Genomic DNA, 21,222 nt, shown 5'->3' on the forward strand with positions numbered 1-21,222 from the left:
TCCGATGAAGCCCACACATGATCGAATTGTCCAACGGATTTGTTCCGTTGGACCTTTGCTGTCGAAAAGTCCGGTCGTGTGTATACGGCATAAGGCCCCATTCAAACCTGACCGATTTTGTGCTTGAAGCTTATAGCTCTTAAACGCTCAACAAGCCAATTCCCATTCATTTTAATGGCCCCTTTACACACCTGAGCATTCTGTGACCTGAAGCAAAATGCCTGAAGCTCAAAAAAGTACATGAGCTTCTTTTTGTCAGATTACAGGCGTTTTTAACCCCATAGACTTCAATAGATACAAAAACAACAACAAGTGTAGGCGCAAAAAACTATGGCTCATTTATCTCCCATTTTTCTCTGCAGAAAGAAAAGGAGAGAGGCGCCTCTAATGCCCCGTAAACACGGTCGGACATTGATCGGACATTCCGACAACAAAATCCTAGGATTTTTCCGACGGATGTTGGCTCAAACTTGTCTTGCATACACACGGTCACACAAAGTTGTCGGAAAATCTGATCATTCTGAACGCGGTGACGTAAAACACGTACGTCGGGACTATAAACGAGGCAGTAGCCAATAGCTTTCATCTCTTTATTTATTCTAAGCATGCGTGGCACTTTGTGCGTCGGATTTTTGTACACAGGATCGTACACAAGATACACAAGATCGGAAATTCCAACAACGGATTTCGGAAAATTTTATAGCCTGCTCTCAAACTTTGTAGTTGGAAAATCCGATGGAAAATGTGTGATGGAGCCTACACACGGTCAGAATTTCCGACAACAAGGTCCTATCACACATTTTCCGTCGGAAAATCCGACCGTGTGTACAGGGCATTAGAGTAAATGTTTTAAAACACTTTAAATCGCATACAGTTATGCACTCACATTTAGAAGAAGTAAAATGAGCATTTCAGTCACAATAAGTCTCGGTGGCCACTCCTAATCACTGTTAGGGAACAGTTAGGGGACAGCGATTAGGAGTGGCCACCGAGACTTATTGTGACTGAAATGCTCATTTTACTTCTAAATGTGAGTGCATAACTGTATGCGAATTAAAGTGTTTTAAAACATCTACTCTTAGAGGCGCCTCTCCTTGTTTACTTCAATAGATACGCCTGACTTGATCGTTTTACAAGCGTTTTCTGCTCAAATCCACCCCTAACTTCCTCTCCCTCTACTCCCCCTAGTGCTTTCTATTGGCTAAACAAAAATGTCTGAAGCTGTAAAATACTTGTAATACGCTTCTAAAACGCTTTAAAAAAGCTGAAGCCTGAAAAACGCCAGTAAATCGATATGCTCAGGTGTGAATGGAGCCTAAAGGAAAATAAGGAAATAGTCAGTGCTGCTCAATATTTCTTAATATTTTGAAATGTATTAATAAAGACTATTCAGATGCTTTGAGTAATGAGATGAGTTGTATAATTATTATTTTTTTCTCCCTGATGGATGCTAAGCAATGAAGAGAATTAGGATTGGGGGTAACTAAGTACTGTTCTATCAGGGTTTTAGTTGAAGAGGACATCATTTCAATTGCTGTAAAGAGAAAGATACAAGCAAGTTATGACTAAGGCCTTATAGGCTGAAACGCGTCAACTGTTCTCATTTGCATTTGGTCACTGTGGCTTGTCCATAAATATTATACTTTTTAAGAGCAATCACTGGAGTGCGGATCATCTTTTCCTCATTTCCCTACTCAGCCAGCGACTGTAGATCGAGCACCCGGGATCCCTGCTTTCTATGTGATCTATGGGTAGTAGCACTGACTTTTTTGTTTATATTAAAGATACAAGCATACATGAATTGGGGTCAAAATAGCAGTTTCTACTAGTTGCTAACTTTTTAACTGAATTGCTGTATATAGCGGACCTCCAGCTGTTGCAGAACTACAAGTCCCATGAGGCATAGCAAGACTCTGACAGCCACATACATGACACCCAGAGGCATAATGGGACTTGTAGTTTTGCAACAGCTGGAGGTCCGCTAATTGCATATCCCTGCTGTATACTATTTACATCTCCAAAAAACTTTCTTTAAATCACTAGTCTGATCTGTAATATCAAACTCTAGGTAAAGCCTTTGAAACCAATGTCTCTTGATGAAGCAGTCCGTGTGATTCAAGTGTCAGAGAGAGCCCGACAGGGGCGTTTGCGAGCCAAGTTCATGAAAGAGATCCACCTGGAAGAAAAGAGAGAGAGAATGGCTAAACTTCAAGGAGAAAAGGCCCTGGATCCTGAGATAGCTGCACAACGTATCCAGAAGGTGAGAACATACTATACTTTCCATCCCTTTATTGACATGGTATAAGACAAGCTGCATAAATATGTTTTTTTTTAATATAAAAATGTATATTTTCATTTTGATGCAAGAACTCAGATAATAAGGCACCATGCACGCTAGCTTATTTTTAAGCTCCTAGTAGCTCTTAGCAGCTACTTATGAGCTTTTTTTTTATTGTCCCTAGAAGCAAATAGTGTTATCCTATGTGTCTATTCACACTATTGTAGGCTATAAGGGTTTTTCAAGCTTCAGCTTCTAGGAACAGAAAAAAATGCTGACAGCTCCTACAAGCTCCTAAACTCTGCTAACATCTGCTAAGCACCAATTTCCAGAGTTGTTTTTTCCTTAGAAGGTGGCTAGCCAGCGTCCTTAACCACTTCAGTCCCAGAAGATTTTACCCCCTTCCTGATCAGAGCACTTTTTACAATCTGGCACTACGTCGTTTAACTGACAATTGCGCGGTCGTGCGACACTGTACCCAAACAAAATGTGCGTCCTTTTTTTTTCCACAAATAGAGATTTCTTTTGGTGGTATTTCATCACCTCTGCGTTTTTTATTTTTTGCTTTATAAACAAAAAAAGAGACAATTTTGAAAAAAAAACTATATTTTTTACTTTTTACTATAATACATATCCCCAAAAATGTTTTTAAAGAACAAATTTCTTCATCAGTTTAGGCCAATATATATTCTTCTACATATTTTTGGTAAAAAAATCGCAATAAGCATATATTGATTGGTTTGCACAAAAGTTATAGCGTCTACAAACTATGGGAAAGATTTATGGCATTTTTTTTTACTAGTAGTGGCGAGGATCTGCGATTTTTAGCGGTACTGCGACATTGTGATGGACAGATCAGAGACACTTTTGACACATTTTTGGGACCATTGACATTTATACAGCGATCAGTGCTATAAATATGCACTGATTACTGTGTAAATGTGGCTGGCAGGGAAGGAGTTAACACTAGGGGGCGATCAAGGGGTTAACTGTGTGTTCCCTGGGTGTGTTCTAACTGTATGGGGATAGGACTGACTAGGAGAGGAGACATATCGTTAGTATCATTACTACTTAGTAGGAACACACAATCTGTCCCCTCTCCTCCGACAGGACAGGGATTTGTGTGTTTACACACACAAATCCTCGTGCTGGCTCTCATGCGGGCGATTGCGCGGCAGTCGTGACCACCAGCCACGCGTATCAGGTCCTCTACCGTGCAGCGTCCCTTCTAGGCTCCCCAGTGATCCTAGTTTCACTTTGTTGCCAAGGGCTTGACTTCTCAGACATTGAAGCTTTAGTCCTGCCCTGTTATGTTAACCACCACCCACCTATCATCCTAAACAATCAAAGATGGGGCAGGACATAAGTCTAAAGCTGGGGAAATCAAGCATTTAGTAATGAAGTAAAACCAACATCAGACAGACAATTGTTTTGGCTAATAAAGGTAAAAGTAAGCAGCTTGTAGTGCCTGGTCTTCTGAAGGTGTTTTACATTTTATGTATAAAATGGCTGACAGTTTTCCTTAAGGAGACCCTGTCACCAACCTAAAATATTGCAGGTACAATCACATATTTTAAAGCTGAGCTCCAGGAAACTTGAAAATTCTTCCTTGTAGTGGGGCTGTGTCTGCATCACAAGGGCTAACTGCTTGTTTGGGTCTAGGGGGAATGGAAAAGTAAATTTACTCACCCAAACCTCCTCTCCTTTGTGCTGATATACTAATCCATGCAGCCTCCTCCCCCCACCATGCTCCAGCGGTTTAATGTCCTGGTCCCATCAAGACCAATGTGGGGTTCATAGCATTGCTTTGACCATGAGAACACGGAGAAACAGTCTACCACTTTCTACCAACAGTCTACTTGCAGTGCAGGCATCACCCCACTATAAGCGGGAATTTTTAGTTTTCCCAGAGTTAGGCTTTATTGGTTTAAATGCTTAATTGCAGCATGTTTCTCGTCCATTAATTTTTTTAATTTTTTTTTTTTTAATTCCTTGCAATGTACCTCTGAACTTGCTAGAATGCTAGATTTGATAGATGACCAGGAAGAGTCACTTCCCTATCAGTAATATGTGTGAATGACCCTGCATCACTTACTACGGATCTCTGAAAACTCCATCACTTACTACTAACCTCTGAACTCTGCATTACTTACCACTGATCCCTGCACTCTGCATCACTTACTGCTGATCCCTCCACTCTATATCACTTACTACTGATCCCTGCACTCTGCATCACTTACTGCTGACCCCTGCACTCTGCATCACTTACTGCTGATCCCTGCACTCTGCATCACTTACTGCTGATCCCTGCACTCTGCATCACTTACTGCTGACCCCTGCACTCTGCATCACTTACTGCTGATCCCTGCACTCTGCATCACTTACTGCTGACCCCTGCACTCTGCATCACTTACTGCTGATCCCTGCACTCTGCATCACTTACTGCTGATCCCTGCACTCTGCATCACTTACTACTGATCCTTGCACTCTGCATCACTTACTGCTGATCCCTGCACTCTGCAGTACTTACTGCTAACCCCTGCACTCTGCATCACTTACTACTGATCCCTGCACTCTCCATCACTTATTACTGATCCCCACACTCTGCATCGCTTACTGCTGATTTCTGCAATCTGCATCACTTACTGCTGACCCCTGCACTCTGCATCACTTATTGCTGATCCCTGCACTCTGCATCTAATACTGCTGACCCCTGCACTCTGCATCAATTACTGCTGACCCCTGCACTCTGCATCACTTACTGCTGACCCCTGCACTCTGCATCAATTACTGCTGATTCCTGCACTCTGCATCACTTACTGCTGATCTCTACACTCTGCATCACTTACTGCTGATCTCTACACTCTGCATCACTTACTGCTGATCCCTGCACTCTGCATCAATTACTGCTGACCCCTGCACTCTGCATCACTTACTGCTGACCCCTGCACTCTGCATCAATTACTGCTGATTCCTGCACTCTGCATCACGCACTGCTGATCCATGCACTCTGCATCATTTACCCCTGACCCTTGAAGGCTGCATCAGTTAATTTTGGCACAGTACAGTAAGTGAGGCAGAGTGTATAGGCCAGTAGTAAGTGATTCAGAGTTCAGAGTCATTTACCTAACAGTAATGTGTGTGAATGACTCAGTGTCACTTACTACTGACCTCTGAAAATAGCATCATTTACTACAAACCTCTGAACTCCCCATCATATACTACCGATCCCTGCACTCTCCATCACTTATTACTGATCCCTGCACTCTGCATCACTTACTACTGATCCCTGCACTCTGCATCGCTTACTGCTGATCCCTGCACTCTGCATCGCTTACTGCTGATCTCTGCACTCTGCATCACTTACTGCTAACCCCTGCACTCTGCATCACTTACTGCTGATCCCTGCACTTTGCATCACTTACTGCTAACCCCTGCACTCTGCATCACTTACTGCTGATCCCTGCACTCTGCATCAATTACTGCTGACCCCTGCACTCTGTATCAATTACTGCTGATCCCTGCATCACTTACTGCTGATCCCTGCACTCTGCATCATTTACTCTTGCATCCTGACCCTTGAAGGCTGCATCAGTTAATTTTGACACAGTACAGTAAGTGAGGCAGAGTGTATAGGCCAGTAGTAAGTGATGCAGAGTTCATAGTCATTTACCTATCAGTAATGTGTGTGAATGACTCAGTGTCACTTACTACTGACCTCTGAAAATGGCATCACTTACTACAAACCTCTGATCTCCCCATCACTTACTACCGATCCCTGCACTCTCCATCACTTATTACTGATCCCTGCACTCTGTACCGCTTACTGCTGACCTCTGCACTCTGCATCACTTACTGCTGACCCCTGCACTCTTCATCACTACTGACCCCTGCATTCTGCATCACTTACTGCTGACTCCTGCACTCTGCATCAATTACTGCTGATCCCCGCACTCTGCATCACTTACTGCTGATCCCTGCACTCTGCATCACTTACTACTGACCCCTGCACTCTGCATCACTTACTGCTGATCCCTGCACTCTGCATCACCTACTGCTGATCCCTACACTCTGCATCACTTACTTCTGACCCCTGCACTCTGCATCACTTACTGCTGATCCCTGCACTCTGCATCACCTACTGCTGATCCCTGAACTTTGCATCACTTACTGCTGATCTCTGCACTCTGCATCACTTACTGCTGAACCCTGCACTCTGCATCACTTACTGCTGATCCCTGCACTCTGCATCACTTACTGCTGATCCCTGCACTCTGCATCACTTACTACAGACCCCTGCACTCTGCATCACTTACTGCTGATCCCTGCACTCAGCATCACTTACTGCTGACCCCTGCACTCTGCATTACTTACTGCTGATCCCTACACTCTGCATCACTTACTTCTGACCCCTGCACTCTGCATCACTTACTGCTGATCCCTGCACTCTGCATCACCTACTGCTGATCCCTGCACTTTGCATCACTTACTGCTGATCTCTGCACTCTGCATCACTTACTGCTGATCCCTGCACTTTGCATCACTTACTGCTGATCTCTGCACTTTGCATCACTTACTGCTGATCCCTGCACTCTGCATCACTTACTGCTGATCCCTGCACTCTACATCACTTACTGCTGATCCCTGCGCTCTGCATCACTTACTGTCTATCCCTGCACTCTGCATCACTTACTGCTGATCCTTGCACTTTGCATCACTTACTGCTGTTCTCTGCACTCTGCATCACATACTTCTGACCCCTGCACTCTGCATTACTTACTGCTGATCCCTACACTCTGCATCACTTACTGCTGACCCCTGCACTCTGCATCACTTACTGATGATCTCTGCACTCTGCATCACTTACTACTGATCCCTGCACTCTGCATCACTTACTACTGATCCCTGCACTCTGCATCACTTGCTACTGATCCCTGTACTCTGCATCACTTGCTACCGATCCCTGCACTCTGCATCATTTACTCCTGACCCCTGAACACTGCATCAGTTACTTTGACACAGTACAGTAAGTGATGCAGAGTGTATAGGCCAGTAGCAAGTGATGCAGAGTTCAGAGGCTAGTAATAATGCAAAGTTCAGGGGTCAGTAGTAAGTGATGCAATCTAATGCACTTGAGTTGAGTGACCGATTTGCTCAATGTGTGAAGCTCTCAGTCATGGTGTACAATTCAATGCAAATTACATTGCACCATCTGTATACCCTTAGGGATTACAATTGCTAGAACACAGCCAGAAAATAATCATTTTCAATAATAATTTGACTGCCTACTATTAGCACATTGTTAATATGTTGTGTGCAATCTAACAAAAAAAAATACACTTTATTGAAAAATACAACTGTTCTCCTGAGCCAAAATATCATTACAATTTTAATGCTACCTTTTAGTTTTCCATAGCCGTGACATAAATTATAGAGTGAATGTTCACGCAAGCATTTTAAATGAATGTGACAAGTTTATAAGTCTTAGCTTGAAGCCAATGTCCCCCTTCCATACTGCCTATTCCAGTCCACACTCCCTTCCTGTGTGTTTTCCTACTTCCCCAATTGCTCTGCCACTCAGGAAGCTGTTACGATTGCGTCCGTATCCTTACTGACTTTCCGTTCACACCGCAGGTCTGGCGAGGCTACATTCAGAGGAAGAGAACCAAGCAGCAAAGAGAAGAGGAAATGATCTTCCTGGGCATGGTAGGTTGTCCAGAGGACAGACTTTTCCAAGGCAACAGTATAATTGTTTAGAGCACAACATTGGATCCTTAAGAAACAGGTGCAAGTCCATCCTCTTTCTAGCTACACTTCGACTGATAACCGTGGAGGAATAGAGACATGTAGGAATTCTTATTTGCCTGTATATTCAATGCTGTCTCATACAGGCAGGCACAAAGCTTGTATATCAAGCTTTCATAATAATGCCAGGTAATGGAGTTATGCCACGCTTTAAGGAAAGGTGATTGATAAGTAAGTGTTCAAAATTTCTGCAGTTCAAACCTTAACAAAAATGCTTGAATAGCTATTCGACAAGCCTCAGAAAAAGTCATTTAACTAAGCAGGTGGTCAACATTAAAAATGAAAAGATCTAAAGTTTGACTGTGTGAAGAAAGGCTTCACATTGGATGGTGAGCTTGGCAACCACTGCAAGGGGCATACATAGCACATGGTGTTTGGAGAATGGGCAAACTTTGGATCTCTATACTTTTTCATTTTTTTCATACAACTACTGCTGGAAGGCTTAACAAGAACAGTCATTGCGTTCTTCCTTTAACATTCAAAGAGAGGACACTTGAGCCTCTTTTACTGCCACTATGCAAAGGCACACTTTTCATACAGTATCCATATGTAAAGACACAAAAATAAGGCCCAACTCTAGGCAAAACTTTTTTTTTCTCTTTTTCTTTTTTAGTATTGGGTTGAGTAAGAAAGAGTACGAACCAGTGTTAATTTTGATGTCAAATTTAGATTTAGGTTTAGTCATAGTCTTTTGACTAAAATGCCATTTTAGTTTTAGTCGTATTTTAGTCATCTGAATTGTTTTTGTTTTAGGCATATTTTAGTGGACTAAAATAGCGTTAATGTAGTCGACGAAAATATTTTCGTAGACAAAATGAACACTGGTTAGAAAATCTGTCAGGTTCTGTGTCCTCATTAATTGGCCCTCATTTCATATTTTATGACACATCAGCTGGACAGGAAGTGAGAGGAAGCCTACCTAATGGTGACATAGGCAGCAAATAAATTCTGAAGCATTGGTGCTCAACCTGTGGCCCTCCAGCTGTTGCGGAAGTCCCATCATGCCTCAGCCTTTGGGAGTCATGCTCGTAACTGTCTGCCTTACAATGCCTCATGGGACTTGTAGTTCTGCAACAGCTGGAGAACCACAGGCTGAGCACCCATCCTTCCTTACTTTCAGTCTGGTTTATCACCCATCTGATGGCTGGTGTTGGGATTTAAAGTGATTCTTCATAAGAGAAGTTTAGGGGCTGTCATTGCTGGCCTCCTTTTGAATATGCTGACTGAGTTACAATATATGTAAACCCTAAAGCACCTTTCAGACATGCGGGCCATTCATTTCATCAGTTCAGTCACGTTTTTTTCAAAGAAAAAAATGGAGTTTGTCATCAGTTCTTCATCCATTTTTTTACATCCTCCAGCTTAAGCCCTCATTCACACGAGGCGGACTCCGTTTCCACGGAGCCCGCCTTGGTCCGCCGGCTCAGCGGAAGATCTCTCTGTTCATCTCCGCTGAGCCGGCGGATGGCAGGTCCCTCTCTGCTCACTGAGCGGGGAGGGGCTTGTCAGGCACCGCTGCTGCCTATGGAGGGATCGTATGAAAATGGACAGCATGTCCATTTTCATCAGATCTCACCCGATCTGCCAGCGACGGATCTGGACGTAGGGCCATCCGTCTGCTTTTTGTGGATCGGACCGGGTCGGATGTCAGCGGACATGTCTCCGCTGACATCTGTCGCTCCATAGGCTAACATGGAGCGCCCGTTCAGGTCCGCCGTCAAAACTGACAGGCGGACCTGAATGGTCCGATCGCGGGAAAGGGGCCTAAAAGTCCTTAACCACTTGAGTCCCGGAGGAATTTTTTTCATTTTTTTGTCCAATCTGTTTTTTAAGGGAAGAAAAATAGGGCTTTGATCCATTCCAAAAAATGGATGTTGACGGAACCGGATGTAAACAGATGTAAATGGATGATCATCCATTTACATCCGTTTTTCCATAGAGATACATTGATGTCCGTTTTTCATCCGTCAACGGATGAATGAAAAATGGACAAATGGTCTGCATGTGTGAAAGGGGCCTGAACTTTTCTTATTTGCTCCCCTTTGGTCTATTAAATATATAGTTGAAATTGTTTTGTTATATTTGATTAGTGCAAAAAATCAGAGCAGTGGCCTTCCTGTTTTATCGCAAGGGCGTAATTAACCCTCCTATTTCTTATCTTGGGACTTCACAATAATTAGCCTCTATGTGTGTAATCATATCAGGCTGTCAGTGGCTTTAAGCTGGGTACACACTTATGCCGCGTACACACGATCGGACATTTCGACAACGAAATCCTGTGATTTATTTCCGCCGGATGTTGGCTCAAACTTGTCTTGCATACACACGGTCGCACAAATGTCGGAAATTCCGAACGCCAAGAACGCGGTGACGTACAGCACGTACGACAAGCCGAGAAAAATGAAGTTCAATAGCCAGTGTGGCTCTTCTGCTTGATTCCGAGCATGCGTGGAATTTTGTGCGTTGGAATTGTGTACACGCGATCGGAATTTCCGACAACGGATTTTGTTGTCAGAAAATTTGAGAACCAGCTCTCAAACCAAAAAATGTCCGAAGAAGCCTACACACGGTCGGAATTTCCGACAACAAGCTCCTATCGAACATTTGTTGTTGGAATGTCTGATTGTGTGTATGCGGTATCACTTCAAATCTCAAATGGCCACCACGCTTTTGCTGCCCTCCTAGGACTGGGATAGTCCCACACTGAACACTTTAAAGACAAAAGAAAGAGTGCACCAGCCTAGGGCATTACCTTTATATGCCATTTATTGATAAATGAAAACAAATATTATACTCATAAACCAAATATAAAAACAAGCTGATCAATGCAATCCAAAAACAGGTACACCAGGGCCACTTCGCCAACTTCTTATCGCTGGAAAAAGCCATGCAGGTCTACAAAGGCTAATATGTTTCAGTAAGTAAGGGATATGATCACCTGAAGAATAGGGGATTCTCCTTGAAACATGTTAGCCTTTGTATACCTGCGTGGTTTCTTCATGACATCAGAAAATGGTGCAGTGGACTGGTGTACCTGTTTCTGGATTGCATTGATCAGTTTGTTTTTACATTGGTCTGAACTGGCCGGTATTCGGAGCATTAATGGGCAGGCTGAATGTGCTGAGTTAATCGATTAATCAGCTTGGGTACAACCAACCTACCGGATTCTCTTTCGATTATCGCTAGCGGCTGCTATAGCCGCTAGCGATAATCACTGTCTTCTCCCAGCAGGGGCCGTTTCCCCAACACTGTCTGTGTTGATCGGGGAATCATGCAAATTTCTTTCCTCCATGGTTGCAGGAAAGAAATTTGTAGCGTGTATGGCCTGCCTAAAGAGTACTACATGTGAAGGGGTCATTGCATCTACAGTTGAATGAAGATAAGAGGAAAAGAAGATAAGCCCAATAAGCTTTACCCAAACTTGTCACGATCAGGTGGCAGAAAATAGGATTTTTATAACAGCTTACCTGTAAAATCCTTTTCTTGGAGTACATCACGGGATACAGAGCACCATAGTAATAACTATATGGGTTATAGGCCACCTTTAGGTGAATGGACACTGGTATAACCAAAACGGAAACAGGAAGTGCCCCTCCCTATAAAACCCCTCCCCACTGAGTATCTCAGTTTCTGTAGCAAAGCAATATATACACATATCCCAACCCTTCTTTTCAGGCCATAAGCCTGACTAATCACCTGACAAATCCACTTAGCAACAGTAGATTTCGATGCTGCCTGACCCTTTCTAGGGCCTTCCGGCAACACAAAAAAAAACATCAGTTTTCCGTATCTGAGCAGTTGCTTTCAGATAGGCTTTAATTGCTTTCACTACATCGAGAGAATGTAATATTTTTTCTTCTGCAGAACGAGGTTCTGGGAAAAAGGAAGGTAAGGAAACATCTTGATTCAGATGAAATCTAGACTCTACCTTTGGCAAAAAGGTTGGGTACGGACGCAGCACAACCTTATCCCTGTGAATGATTAAGTATGGCTCTTTACAGGAGAAAGCAGCCAATTCTGATAGTCTTCTTGCAGAGGTTATCGCAACTAGCAATACCAATTTCCTTGTCAAAAGGATCAAAGGAACACCGACAAAACCAGATTCAAATCCCATGGGCACAAGGGTATTCTAACTGACGGAGTTATCCAAGTTACCTCTTGTATGAATGCCCGGACTAAAGAGTGCGAAGCAAGCGGCCTTTGGAAAAACACTGCCAAGGCCGAAATCTGATCCTTGATTGTACTCAAGGCCAGCTTCATTTCTACAACACAAAAAAGAGTATCCAGCGCTAACCCAGGAGGACCCAGGCAATAATAAACTGCTAGCAGACGCTAAAGGCTAATTCAATAAAAACCTCATATAAACATCAGTAAATAAAGTGCTGTGCAATTCATAAGAGTCCATAAATTGATAAAAACACAAGTGGTGTTGGTGTAGATAAACAAGCACTCAGGTCCGTACGGGGGTCAGGTGTTCGCATGACGTCACCCGTGGCCATCTCGTTCATTATCAGTTTCGTTTGTCCGCCGGCACTCGGACCTGAGTGCCGTTATATGTAAGTGCAACTTATCTTTTTTACCTTAATAAAAGATTGAACATACAGAGAGCATTAGATCGCTTTGTTATCTCTTTCCACATGCCATATTATGTTGACTGAGATGCATTCTGGAGTGGCTATGTCCGGAGTGTTTGCCTGGATTGCTGTGTCAGCTACACTGACTCTCGCTGTGTGACCTGTTTCAGGTCGAATTTGGGAGGTGAGAGGCCATCTGTGTGCGGTGGAGGGATCACTGACACCCGTCTTTGAGATTTGTTTCCTGCGTGTCACTTGCACTTCAATTTGCTTGTTTATCTACACCAACACCACTTGTGTTTTTATCAATTTATGGACTCTTATGAATTGCGCAGCTTCATTTCTACTCCTAATTGTAAAAAGGCCAGAATTCTTCCTATGACATACTTACGAGGATGCCAACCCTTGGTTTCACACCAAGTGACGTAGGCCTTCCAGACCCTGGAATAAATGGTCCTGGAGGCCGGCTTTCTGGCATTCTGGCATTAATCAGGGTTGTTACTACCGAACCTGAAAGCCCCCAATTTTTTAGAATGTTGGCTTCAATAGCCACACCGTTAAATTTAGCGTTAGTAAGGCAGGATGTAATATCGGTCCCTGCGACAGCAGGTCCGGACGAGTTGGAAGTTGGACTCCCCTACTGCCATTCTCACGATCCCTGCATACCAGGGTCTTCTGGGCCATGACTGGGCAAGGATTACCAGTTTCCCTTCTTCCCTGGTCCTGTGACGCAGCCGTGGTAGCAGCTGAACTGAAGGGAATGCATAAATCAGTGAACACTGATTCCACAGCATCACTAACGCATCTACTCCGAGTGCAAGTGGATCCCTTGTTTTCGCCACAAATTTGTCCAACTTCTTGTTGAACTTGGACACTCTCTTCTAGAACTGCTCCCCAGCCCTATAGGCTGGCATCCGTAGTTACTACTTTCCAGCAAACTGGAATGAAGGATTTCCCCTTCTGTAAATTCCTGGTTATCAACCACCAGTTGAGATTCTGGTGTACTTTTGGAGCCAGATTAATTGGATAATCCGAGGCTTGGATCTGTTTGTTCCAAGCAGACAGAATACTGTGTTGTAACAGTCTTGAATGGAACTGGGCATAGGGAACTGCTTTGAAAGCAGCTACCATCTTCCCTAGTAATCTCATGCAAAGGTGAATGGAAGGACCCTTCTTTGCCTTGACCATCTGGACCTGCTCTTTTAGAGTGTTGACCTTTGCCTGAGGCAAGAACACCCTTTCCTGGGTTGTGTCCATGACCAGGCCCAAATGCTGCAGCCTTCTTACCGGCTGTAAGGATGATTTCTCTAGAATGAGAATCCAACCCAGGTGTCTCAGATAACTGACTGTTCTGGACACTTCTTGATTTACCCTGCTATTGACTGATCTACCAGTAGCAGGTCGTCTAGGTATGCTATTACTGCTATACCCTGGCCCCTTAGTCTTGCTAGTACTGGGTCTAACAATTTGTAAACAGTCGGGGAGCTGTGACTTACCCGAAAGGCAAGGCCATGAACTGGAAGTGGCGCTGCTCTACCGCAAACCGCAGAAACTTCTGGTGAGCGGGAAGTATTGGCACATGTAGATACGCATCCTTGATATCTATGGATGCTAGAACCTCTCCTCCCCGTACTGTGGAAACAACTGACCGAATGGACTCCATTCGAAAGGAGCGGATGTTTAGGAAGTGATTCAGATTCCTGAGATCTAGAATGGGTATGACATCTCAATTTGGTTTTGGCACCATAAAAAGATTTGAATAAAACCCCATGTCCCTCTCTTCTGAGGGAACCTCAATTATCACTGCCTGATACAGTAATTGGTCCAGTGCTAGAAATAAGGACTTTTTCTTTACTGGGTCCTTGGGAACGTTTGATCTTAGAAAACGCAATGGTGGAAACTCACGGGACTCTAGTTTGTAGCCTAGGGCTACTACAGAGAGGACCCACTTGTCTTGGATTCCCTCTTGCCAAGTTTCTGAAAACCACGATCGAGCGGGGGCGCCCCTTCACAAGGAAGCTTTGGGACTCTGTTTTGTGGACTTCTGACTCCAGGGCTTTTTGCAGCCTTGCCCCTGACGGTGGAGGCAGTCGAGACTGCCTGGAGGCTGGTGCCCCAGACATCTAAGGAGAAGGTTACAACCTTTCTCCATGAATCGGAAACCCAGCCAAGAGCTTCTTGCATGGTAACTCGACTGACCAGCTGCTTAGCCACAGAATCGTGCGCATATGTATCAACATGAGCGCAAGGTGAGATGTCTGATGGATAAAATCCTTGATAGTGTCCACTGCAAAGTATAGGGCCCTAGATAGCTCAGCTAAACCTTGGGCCTCTTCAGTTTGAGCAGGAACATATTTTTTTTTAAAAATCTGCTTGAATTCATCCGAAAGGGATTGACAGATGCCTATTGCTGCCACTGCAGGTTGTACTACCACACCAGAGCTACAGCAATTGAGCCCTTAAAGTGGGAGTCCGGCGACCAATCTTTTTTTTTTTTTTTTAGGTCATTGAGACACTTTGCTAATCCCAAAATAATACTCACTGTTTGGGTGTAATATTTACGCCTCTGTTTGTTTTCGTACTGAAGAATAACTTTAAAAATGTGATGCTGGCTGTTTCCATCTTGCTTGTGGGCATGTGAAGCCCACAAGCATTGATTTCCTGGATGCGGTGAATGCTGTTCATTCACAGCTTGTTCACAAGCATGATCATTGTTCCCGCACTGAATCTTGGGAAGCCTGACACTAAGCTCCCAGGAGACAGTGCGGCGCCGGAAAAAGGCAATAAACACGCCTACTCCCATGGGAGGAGAGACAGGAAGTGCCACAATAAAGTACAATATAAAGGTAATTACAGCGATAAAAAAATTTTTCGTGCGCCATTTGAACATCTATGCAATTAACTGAAGCGGGTAAGATTAAGTTAAAAATTTGAGTGGAACCCCGCTTTAAGTAAAGATTCCAACTTCTTATCAGCTGGATAACTAAATACTTGTACATTGTCCACTTGGACAAGTTAAACTCCTGTTCACAGAGGAGATAGCCGCATCTACTGCTGGCAAATCCCATCTCTTTGAGAACTTTTTCTCCATAGAATAAAGAATTGAAATTTTTTTAGGAGGAGAAAACTGCTTATCTGGGAGATCTCAATCAGCATAAATCAGTTGCTCCAGTAACCGGTGCATAGGGAAAGCATGAGAACACTGTGGGGGTTTTAACGAACCCAAGGAGGGAAAGGAAACATCCTCCACCTCTGCAGGAGGCAACTTATATCCCGAATGAAGCAAGTCCTTAAGGGATTGGATTAGCAATTTCTGTGATTGCAAAATTGAGAAAGGTTCTTCAAAAGCTGAATCTTCCGAAGAGGAGTCACCTGAACCTCCTCCTCTCAAAGATACCCCAATATTATCTGCCCATTGTTGCTCCAATACTGGAAGGTCAAGGGCAGGAGAAGGGGGGTCTGCTGCGTTTTCTCATCTCCTGGGAGGAAGACACTAACACCTTGGCTATTTTCCCTTCCAAATCAGCCAAAGCCAAATCGTCCTTAGTGACGTATTCAGAGGCTGGGACGTTGGAGGTAGCCTCCATGCCTGTGAGACAAAATGGCTCAGATTCGCCAGATGCTCCAGGTCTTTCAGGGGAGGATGGAACTGTGGGCGTGCGACTAGGAGCCTCAGGCTCTGACCGCAGAGACTTTGCACTCCCCCCTGATGAATTACCCCTCCTGGGGGAAGACATAGTCCTAAGCACAAAAAAAGCAGAGGTACTAAATAAAGTGCATCTACTGCTGAGCTTTAGTCTAGCAATTACATAACATGCTGCTCAGTCTCAAGGCTGAGTAAAACGTGCCCCTTAAAAATGCCTGTATCCACACACCCATACAGCTTACATACCACTTGTCTGCTTTGTGTCCCTCTGTGTCCCTCTGTCAGCCAACCAGGCACTTCCAGAGTGTAAAGCTTTTAAGCAGTGAGCCTTGTGCTCCACGTGCACACCAGCAGTGTTTAAGCCACGCCCCTGCAAACTTAGGCTCCCCCCCCTTTTTTTTTAAAGGATCCCTTTCCCGCGCTTTGCGCAGAGATAGCCGGCCCTGTCGTGAGGGCGGATCGAGGGGTGGTGTGGGGGGTCTTCAGCAGGGGGAAACCTGACCTTTCTGATGGTGGATGGTCCCCTCAAACCCCTACTGATGGCTGATACAGCAGGAGAAATAGCAATGCTGCCACAGGAAGCCTTTGCTGACACTTGAGCACATCACAGGGGAAGCATGTAGCTTTTACACCCTCTAGTGGCAAAACACAGGCAAGGCATCGCATGCTCACACCAGAAAGATCAAGTGAATCATATATATATATATATATATATATATATATATATATATATATATATACATTCCCTGTCTTTACCTGCTCCCCGCCACAGGACTGCTGGAAATGATCACAGACAAATCCAGCCTTTACCCATCATGGCGGGCCGTGTCATGGCAGACCTTCAAGGACCGGGTCCCCTTTCATGGGTCCACTCCCTTGGACTTGTACAGCACCACTGCCAGAAAACTCTTTGGCTGTATTAACATGACCAAGGTGCCGGATCCCAGAGTCCAGCTCTGAAAAGAGAAGCATTACAGGCAAAAACCTTGTTTCTTCTTGTACGAGGCCCGGGTACCATTGTGTGGCTTTCAAGCACTTTAGATGGATCAGTTTGCACAGCCCCTTGATCCCGTCAGGGATTACTTAGCGGAGCTCTCTTAGCACTTCATCAACCGTGACCAACACCTTAGACACTGGCGAGGGGCACTTCCTGTTTCCTTTTTGGTTATACCAAAAGTCCATTCACCTAAAGATGGCCTATAACCCATATAGTTATTACTATGGTGCTCTGTGTCCCGTGATGTACGATAAAGAAAAGGAGTTGTTAATCGCCTAGTGAATCACAGAAATCTTAAAAACTTTGAAATACTATCCAGGTGGTCCAGGTAAAAGTGTGTCAATCTAATTTATCATATTCTATCTAACGTGTCATATTCTGCATTTTTTTTTTCTTTCTTGGTGATGGAAGGAGAAGCTTCCAGACAAGAAATACACCATTTAGTTACCCAATCCATTTGAACATCAACCACAAAATGATAATAGCATTACATTGTATTATTAGGTGCTGAAAACAGGGGTTAAACAAATTGGTAGGAGGCGTTATGGTAGACGGTGGGGGTGACTGTAATGATCTGGTCTCGGCATATACACTCTTTAGTAATAGTTTTTTTTTTCCTGTATCTTTCAGCTTCTCAATATCATTTTTCACTGTCTGATATGTGTGACACAAACCGAAAAGAAAAAATGATGAGCATATGCTGAAAACTAATGTCTTGCACTTAATGCAGCATCTCAGGATGTAATAGAAAGGCACTCACTGTGTGGCATTAATATAGCGTGATACATTGTCTTTACAGTGTAAAATGACAGAGTCTCAGCACTATGGTGGATAATGGCTTTGTACACACGCAGGGAGCTTCTTTGCAGTTGTGCTGCCTTTCTGGATCCATTCTATTTATATCAGCAGAATCTGCCTGACAAATTAGCTGTTATGGACATTTTGCATAAATATTTATGCCTGTGTTTGCGTGGGGGCAGAACAGTTTGATTTACAGGGTAATGTTATGTTTAATGACCCACTTTCCCCTCGCTGCAGCGCCAAAGCCACATATCAAAAATCCGGCATGTTTAAAGATAGCATGCAGAGCCGACACTGCTGAGCCCTATTTAACTCTTCATTCACTACAGTGTTTTATGCCACTGTCTAACATGTTGTAGCCTAAGAAAAATAATTACCACTGTGTAGATCAGGGCAGCAAAATTATTTTGGAGGTGTAGGATAGTGATAGCAATCGGGAGTAATGCAAATGAAAGCCTAACTAATTCTCAAACTCTTCAGTGTATATTTCTAATAAATCTGCATAACAATTTGCCAAATGAAAGTGCATGTACGTTCGTTCTGTGCTAATGGGGCAGTGCTTGTCAAATGTTTTTCATTGATTTAAAATGGGCAATACCACATTTGACCACTAGATGGAGCTAAGGTCATAAGAATACACCATCTGTCACCCATATGAATTTTTTATTTTAAATCAACGAAAAACATTTGATCAGCACAGGAAATAGCCTAAGCAGGAACACAGATCTCTCTCTTCCCCTCAATCAAAGCACACCCCCCCCCCCACAGTTAGAAAACACTCCCAGGGAACACATTTAACCCTTTGATCGCCCTGATGTTAACCCCTTCCCTGCCAGTGTCATTAGTACAGTGACAGTGCATTTTTTTAGCACTGATCACTGTATTAGTGTCACTGGTCCCCAAAAAGTGTCACTTAGTGTCCGATTTGTCCGCCGCAATGTCGCAGTCCTGCTAAAAGTCACTGATCACCGCCATTACTAGTAAAAAATAAATAAATCCATAAATCTATCCCATAGTTTGTAGACGCTATAACTTTTGCGCAGACCAATCAATATACACGTATTGGGATTTTTTTAACCAAAAATATGTAGCAGAATACATATTGGCCTAAGTTAATGAAGAAATTAGATTTTTTATATTTTTTTATTGGATGTGTTTTATAGCATAATGTAAAACATTTTTTTTCTCTAAATTGTCGGTCTATTTTTGTTTATAGCACAAAAACAAAAAACCACAGAAGTGATAAAATACCACCAAAAGAAAGCTCTATTTGTGGGGGAAAAAGGACATACATTTTATTTGGGTACAGTGTCGCACGACCGCACAATTATCAGAGTAACGTAGTGCCGTATCGCAAAAAAATGGCCTGGTCATGAAGGGGGGTAAACCTTCTGGAGCTGAACCGGTTAATCAACTTTTGTAGAAGTCATGTGGACAGGCTGAAGAGTGCCCCCATCTGATCAGATGCAGGCACTGTTTGGGTTCTCTAACAGCCACTGGAGATAGCTGTCAAAATACAATAGTTAGCAAGAAAGATTAAAGTAGAAGGAGGACTCCTTTAGATTTCTTTTGTTCAGTCTGTAGGCGGAATGAAAGAAATCTATGTGTATATCATCATCTTAAGTCTGTATAATTTGTTGGCTATTACTGGAGTCAGAAACCTATTGCAAAAAAACTTTTATGTAATAATATTTTAAAAGTTTTTAAGGCCAATATAAGATTACCTTGCTGCTCTTAGCTTTCCACTTAGGCCTCTTGCACACCGCAGCTTGAAAAAGCTCAGTACAGCTTTTTTTTTTTACTGAGATAAAATACAGCCCATTCACTGTAATGTACCTTTGCACACATGCGTGTAAACAAGAGCCGCGCATTATTCAGTAAAAAAATTTAAATTAAAATAGAAAGCTCTGCATTTTTGGTCAGTAATTTACAGAATGCCTCCAGTTAGCCATATTGCATTTCACAGAAGTTTACATAGTTGCCAACATTGAAAAAATAATTTTAGGGACACTTTTTTTGGCTGTAGGCGGAGTCTTATTATAATTAGGGGGCGGGGCATGCATTTGTAGGCGTGGCACAGGGGGAAAGTAAAAATGTGTCGCGATAAGCACGCCGCGACGAAAAATGGGTGTGGTTTATGCAAAATAGTGGGCGTGTCTTACGTGGCCGTGACTCAAAGTGGGTGTGGTTAGAGTCTGAGATGAATGAGGGATGGAGAGGGAAAGGGGGGGAGAGGGATGGAGGGACAGCAGGCCCAGATCCTACACAACAATGAAAATATGTGTATTCTAGAAAGTTTAACAACCAGCAGATAAAGATACTCCAAACACCTGGTGTTAGCGCTTCAATCATCCCGGCACCATGGTTGTTATGGTTTCAGGATGATTGAAGTGCAATTTTTCTATTATTACATTGTAATATAAAATGAAATCATTCAACTCACCATAATGCCGAATCAGTGGGATCCCTGAGCGTGTCACCTGCCACGTCGCCTACCACCAGCCGTCCATCCTTGCATCAGGTACCCCCAGCAGAGTCCGTCCTTGCATCACGTGTCCCAGCAGAGTCCGTCCTTGCATCAGATGTCCCCAGCGGAGCCCCCCCTTACATCAGATATCCCCAGCGGAGCCCCCCTTACATCAGGTGTCCCCAGTGGAGCCCCCCTTACATCAGATGTCCCCAGTGGAGCCCCCCTTACATCAGATGTCCCCAGCGGAGCCCCCCCTTACATCAGATGTCCCCAGCGGAGCCCCCCTTACATCAGGTGTCCCCAGTGGAGCCCCCCTTACATCAGATGTCCCCAGTGGAGCCCCCCTTACATCAGATGTCCCCAGCGGAGCCCCCCCTTACATCAGATGTCCCCAGCGGAGCCCCCCTTACATCAGATATTATAATGCAAAAGAAAAAGCTGCGCTATCAAGTGAAATTATATAAAACAGAAAACAACTGCAGCTGCTAGCACACAACAAACCAAGTCACAAATAGTATAAAAGTAGAAAAGTGCAGCGCTAATCTATAATAAAACAAATATGTGACCCTATATATCAAAAGTCAAGTGACAAAAGCACAAAAAACAATAACATAGCAAGAATGTGCAAATTAATGACTCTGGACAAAGTGG

General features: G+C 43.7%; 1 protein-coding gene across 1 annotated transcript in view; it reads left to right on the plus strand.

Annotated features, from left to right (window-relative positions):
• The window catches only part of DRC11 (dynein regulatory complex subunit 11), a 302,548-nt gene that overhangs the window by 68,299 nt on the left and 213,027 nt on the right, over positions 1-21,222 (plus strand). The window contains exons 5-6 of the mRNA XM_073633646.1: positions 2,069-2,260; positions 7,913-7,984. Coding sequence (XP_073489747.1) covers positions 2,069-2,260; positions 7,913-7,984 — 264 coding nt within the window. The remainder of the gene's footprint in view (positions 1-2,068; positions 2,261-7,912; positions 7,985-21,222) is intronic.

This window comes from Aquarana catesbeiana, linkage group LG06 (genome assembly GCF_042186555.1).
Source record: "Aquarana catesbeiana isolate 2022-GZ linkage group LG06, ASM4218655v1, whole genome shotgun sequence".
NCBI classification, from domain to species: Eukaryota; Metazoa; Chordata; class Amphibia; order Anura; family Ranidae; genus Aquarana; species Aquarana catesbeiana.